General features: G+C 47.5%; 1 protein-coding gene across 1 annotated transcript in view; it reads right to left on the bottom strand.

The window, feature by feature from the left end:
• LOC122541744 (polyunsaturated fatty acid 5-lipoxygenase-like) overlaps nt 1–6,097 on the bottom strand; it is a 38,670-nt gene that overhangs the window by 30,868 nt on the left and 1,705 nt on the right. Inside the window, exon 3 of the mRNA XM_043678645.1 lies at nt 5,846–5,992. Within this exon, the coding sequence (XP_043534580.1) occupies nt 5,846–5,992 (147 nt within the window). The remainder of the gene's footprint in view (nt 1–5,845; nt 5,993–6,097) is intronic.

The raw sequence follows: 6,097 nt of genomic DNA, 5'->3' as shown, positions 1-6,097 counted from the left end.
ACACACACACACACAACACACACACACACACAACACACACACACACAACACACACACACACGCACACACACTCACCAGCAGGTTCAAGGACAGCTTCTTCCCTGCTGTTACTAGACTGATGAATGGACTCTCTGACTTCAAATATTGTTGATCTTGTTAATGTTTATCTTGCCTCATGCGACCCTGTTCAGTGTAACCGAGATGCCTCACTCTGTCCAAGTTTCTTTCACCCTATGATCTGTATCTATGAACACCTCCAGTCTGTGCACAAACATGACCCTGACCTTACTGCAGTTGGTCATTTTAACACCGTGTCCTGCTTGTATGCCCATGTCTGTCCTCGGCATGTTGCAGTGTTCCAGTGATTCCCAGCACAAACTGGAAGGACACCATCACATCTTCAGACTAGGCACTTTGCGGCCACTGGATTTAACAATGTGTTCAACACCTTCAAATTGTGAACCAACTCCCATTTCTTCCCTTTGTTTTAGCTTTACTTGTTATATTCTCTGTCACTGTGACCTCTCTTCCTTCCCCCATCCCAGTGGGACTGTCTGTTCTTTCCAGTCTGGCAGGAGACACACCATTGTTCTGCCTTTCTCACATTCCGATCATTTAATCTGCCCAACATCTTTTCTCCATCGGCACCCTAAACCCCGCCAGCACCACACCTGTCCCCCAACTATAGCATAAATGCTGTTATCTCCACAGCTCTGATGTAGTGTCATCTAAACTCAAAATGTTAGCTTGTTCTGTCTCCATGGATCCTGTCTGATCTGCTGTAGTCTCCAGCATTTGTTGTTACCTGTATGTCCTTGCTTACTATGATCTGCCTGTACTGCTGGCAAACAAAGCTTTTCACTGTAATTAGGTACACGTGGCAATAAATCAAATTAACCAATCAATGAATATTCAAAATGTGTAGTTTGAAGGAGGGGGTCTGATGCTGGAAAAGCACAGCCGGTCAGTTAGCATCCGAGGTGCAGGAGAATCAACGTTTTGGGCATAAGCCCTTCATCAGGAATGAATCCTGATGAAGGGCTTATGCCCAAAACATCAATTCCCCTGCTCCTTGGATGCTGCCTGACCTGCTGTGCTTTTCCAGCAACACACTCGCGTCTCTGATCTCTAGCATCTGCAGTCCTCCCTTACTCCCAGTTTGAAGAAGGAATCAATTTGAAGTTTTTAATTAGGCAAACTCCACCAAATTGAAATAATCTAAATTCTGTAAACTCCCTTTTAGATTAGATTACTTACAGTGTGGAAACAGGCCCTTCGGCCCACCAAGTTCACACCACCCCGCCGAAGAGCAACCCACCCATACCCCTACATTTACCCCTTACCCAACACCATGGGCAATTTAGCATGGCCAATTCACCTGACCTGCACATCTTTGGACTGTGGGAGGAAACCGGAGCACCCGGAGAAAACCCACGCAGACACAGGGAGAACGTGCAAACTCCACACAGTCAGTCGCCTGAGGCGGGAATTGAACCCGGGTCTCTGGTGCTATGAGGCAGCAGTGCTAACCACTGAGCCACCGTGCCGCCCTCAAATCCTTTTGAACCTTACGTTAGGGAACAGAGCAAAGTAAAAATAACTAAGCTCACACAACCAGATGATCTGCAACAGAAAATCGGAAACAAATATATGAGAAAGAATTTAACTGCTTTCTATAAGCAGGAGGAAGAGGGCATCTCAGAATCTTTGGAGTTTGGCAAATATTAATAGGTAAAATTTAAAAAATTAAGACTGTGAATATTTGTGGTTTTTTTAAACTGGGTTTACATTGTCTTTAGAAAATGGGGAGTGGTAGCAAAAGCTGCAACAACGGAGAGGTCAGAATTCATTAAAAAGCAGACAGAAATTTTACTAAGTGCAAGGACATGAAAAGTATGTGCAATTGGGATTGTCATAGTGGGCATTTAGAACAGTTAAAGAAATAGCAAACGAGCAGGGGGAAAATGAGAGATAGCCAGTGGATGTTTTCCAAGTATTGATATATACAGATTGTGATTGACTGGGAATGGGGGTAGCATCTACTGAGTAACACCAAGGCATCATGGAGGGAGAGAGAGAGATGGCCCAGATATTGCACAGATTCCTATAACTGTTCACAACAACCCTTTGACAGGTCTGTGACATAGTCAATATTCAGATTGGATTATATATCCAGCATAGAGTACATATAGCTATCAAAATTAATATTGTTAAGATTAGATTAGATTAGATTCCCTACAGTGTGGAAGCAGGCCCTTCGGCCCAACAACTACATTTATCCCTGCCCAATGCACCTAACATTATGGGCAATTTAGCATGGCCAATTCATCTAACCTGCACATCTTTGGACTGTGGGAAGAAACTGGAGTAAACTCATGCAGACACGAGGAAAATATGTAAATTCCACACAGACAGTCACCCGAGGTTGGAATCGAACCCAGGTCCCTGGCGCTGTGAGGTGTGTGTAACTCAAATTATAGAAATACTTGGGAAAATAGGCTATCAGCTCGTTGGTGCCCATGCTTTGACTGGTCTACGAGCTGTTCACTGACTGGGCAGACAGGTCGTGTCCTCTCAGGTCAATTTTAAAAAGAATCACAATATACTAAATGAACAGCAGGGACAGACTTTTCCCCTGTGTTCTGACATCACTGTAACAGTTCATGTGGTCATTATCTCTCATTTGTTTGCGGAAGCTTGCTGTGCCAAAGCAGGCAATTGCATTTTGAACATTACAGAAGTGAAGAAACTTCAAAAAAAACTTTGTTGGCTGCAAGAGGGAGCACAGTTACCTCACAGCGCCAGGGATCTGGGTTCGATTCCGGCCTCGGGTGACTGTCTGTGTGGGGTTTGCACATTCTCCCCGTGTCTACGTGGGTTTCCTCCGGGTGCTCCGGTTTCCTTCCACAATCCAAAGATGTGCAGGTCAGGTGAATTGCCTATGCTAAATTGCCTGTAGTGCTCAGGGATGTGTAGGTTAGGTGTATTATCTGATGTAAATGTTTGCGTTAGTCTTCGGAGGGTCAGTGCGGACCTATTGGGCTGAAGGGACATCCAGTCCCTGTAACCTGACTGCCCCGGTCGACCCATTGTATCAGCCTGAACTCATCTCTTCCCACCTCGACACCGTCCTTTCCCCCTTAGTCCAGGAACTCCCTACCTACATTCGTGACACCACCCTTCACCTCCTCCCACATTTTTGTTTCCCTGGCACCCAACATGGACATCCAGTCCCTGTACACATCAATCTGCCGTGACAAAGGTCTCCAAGTCCCTGTCTGTTTCCCTGGCACCCAACATCTTCACCATGGACATCCAGTCCCTGTACACATCAATCTGCCGTGACAAAGGTCTCCAAGTCCTCCGTTTCGTCCTCTCACTCCGTCCCAACCAGTACTCTTCCACCGACACCCTCATCCGCCTGGCTGAACTGGCCCTCACCCTCAACAACTTCTCCTTCCAATACTTTCACTTCCTCCAAACCCAGCTATGCCTGCCTCTTTGTCAGATACATGGAATAATCCACCTTCCGCCGTTACACTGGCACCACCACCCATCTGTTCCTCCGCTACATCGATGACTGTATCGGCGCCATCTCGTGCTCCCACGAGGAGGTTGAACAGTTCATCAACTTCACCAACACCTTCCACCCCGACCTCAAATTCACCTGGACCATCTCAGACACCTCCTTCCCCTTCCTGGACCTCTCCATTACTGACTCTGGCGACTGACTAACCACAGACATCTATGACAAACCCACCGACCCCGCCCCATCTAGACGACTGTCCGCCCACCCTACGTCCTGCACAAACGCCATCCCTTATTCCCAATTCCTCCGCCTCCACTGCATCAGTTCCCAGGATGCCCAATTCCACCTCAGAAAGTCCCAGGTGGCCTCCTTCTTCCATGATTGCAACTTTCCTTCCCACGTGGTTTACAATGTAATCCACTGCATCTCCTCTACTTCACGCACCATCGTACTTGAACCGCACCCCTCCCATGCAACAAGGACAGAACCCCCTTGGTCCTCACCTTTCACCCCACCAACCTCCGCATACATCACATCATCCTCTGCCACCTCCAAACGGACCCCCCCACCAGAGATATATTTCCTTCCCCACATGCAATCAGAGTTTCGGAGAGACCATTCCCTCCGTGACTCCCTTGTCAGGTCCATGCCCCCCAGTCCACACCCCACTCCTGGCACCTTTCCCTGCCACCACAAGAAGTGTAAAATCTGCACCAACCTCCATCCAAGGCCCCAAGGGATCCTTCCACATCCGTCAGAAATTTACCTGTACCTCTACCAATGTCATCTGCTACATCTACATTGGGTAGACAGGACGCCTTCTTGCAAATCATTTCAGAGAACACATCTGGGACACCCACACCCACCAACCCCACCGCCCCGTGGCTGAACAGTTCAACTCCCCCTCCCACTCCATCAAGGACATGCAGGCCCTGGGCCTCCTCAACCACCAAATCGTTACCACCCAATGCCTGGAGGAGGAATGCCTCATATTCCGCCTTGGGACCTGCAAGCACACGAGATCAACGTGGATTTCAACAGCTTCCTCATTTCCTCTCCCCCAACATTATCCCAGTCCAAGCCTCCAACTTGGCACTTGCCCTCCGAATCGGTCCATCACTGCCCCTCTGACCTACCACCTTCTCCCTTACCTTCATCCACCTATCGCTTTCCCAGCTACCTCCCCCCAATCCCACCCTCCCTCCCATTTACCTCTCAGCCCCCCGGCCCACAAGCCTCATTCCTGATGAAGCGCTTATACCCGAAACATTGATTCTCCTGTCCCTCGGATGCTGCCTGACCAGCTGTGCTTTACCAGCACCACACTCTCGACTCCTCCTTGTTGGGCCAAAGGGCCTGTTTCCACACTGTAGGGATGCTATATCTTCTATATCTATATCTCTCTAAACCCTGTGACATAGGAAGTATTAACTGATGTAAACTCATGACCTGTGTCAATTGCGTAGTCATGTGACACAACAGTAATGGAGTCGTTGACTAGACACTCGGAAGAAATCCTGAGTGTGTGGAAAGTGCAACATAAAACACATCTTCATGTCCCATCCAACAACGTACTTTCAGCCAGCTCACAATGCCTCCTCTTAGTTGTTTGAAAGGATGTTAACCACCTCAGCCTCCTCCACTCCACTGCATAATTTGTGTTCAGCACCAATTACAGTATTCTGTTCAGTTCTGGACACCACAGAAGGATGTCAAGACCTGGAGCACATTAGAGATTCACCAGAATGGAATGAAGGGTTAAAAGCTCCCGTTACTTGTAGAAGTGGGATAGTTCCTCTTGAAGCAGAGAAAGCTTGTGACGAGATTTATTAGAAGCGTTCAAAATAATGAGGGGATTTAATGGAACAGCAAGTGAGAAACTATTCTCTTGGGGGCTTGGTAACTCCAGGACACTATCAGATCTGAAGAGGAGAATTTTCTTTGTACAGCAAATTGCCTGGAAGCCAATCAAGCAGTAAATCTTAAAAAGAAGTTGGTTAAGCACCTGAAGAGAAATTTGCAGGGTCTGTGCAAGTGAAAGAAATTGGCTAGTTCCTTAAATAAGGTGGCACAGGCAGCAATGGGCAGAATGGCCTCCTGACCTGTATAATCCAACAATCACATTCTTTCTACAATACTGAAGCTTCACTGAGGTCATTGTTTCAACTCTGTCCTCCACAAAGACTGGAAATAGAAAACTTTCCCTCACAAACAACAGAATTTTAAGACCTGGTGTCAACTAATCCCTGACCCCTGTTCACTTGTGGTAATGCCTTGTTCTCTGCTTTGATTTTCTTTATTAGAGAGCTCACCTACCTGGATTGCGATGGGCACCAGCTTATTTTGGGCATTATTGTACAGCAGGCACAGGGGTGCTGTCAGGTACTGGATGGTGCAGGGATCAGTGCAGTTGGCAGGAATTCCATCCATCACCTCGTAGTCTGCCACGTAAATGTTTCCTTTCTGTCAGAAGATCAAAACACGCTATCAATTTACATTCCCTCTTTTGCAAATTTCCTGGGATGAGGTGTCGGTGCAGGGACATGGATCTGGGCTGGGGGTGATCCC

The sequence above is a fragment of the Chiloscyllium plagiosum genome, chromosome 38 (assembly GCF_004010195.1).
Source record: "Chiloscyllium plagiosum isolate BGI_BamShark_2017 chromosome 38, ASM401019v2, whole genome shotgun sequence".
Taxonomy (NCBI): Eukaryota; Metazoa; Chordata; class Chondrichthyes; order Orectolobiformes; family Hemiscylliidae; genus Chiloscyllium; species Chiloscyllium plagiosum.
This window is presented reverse-complemented; position numbering and strand designations above follow the sequence as displayed.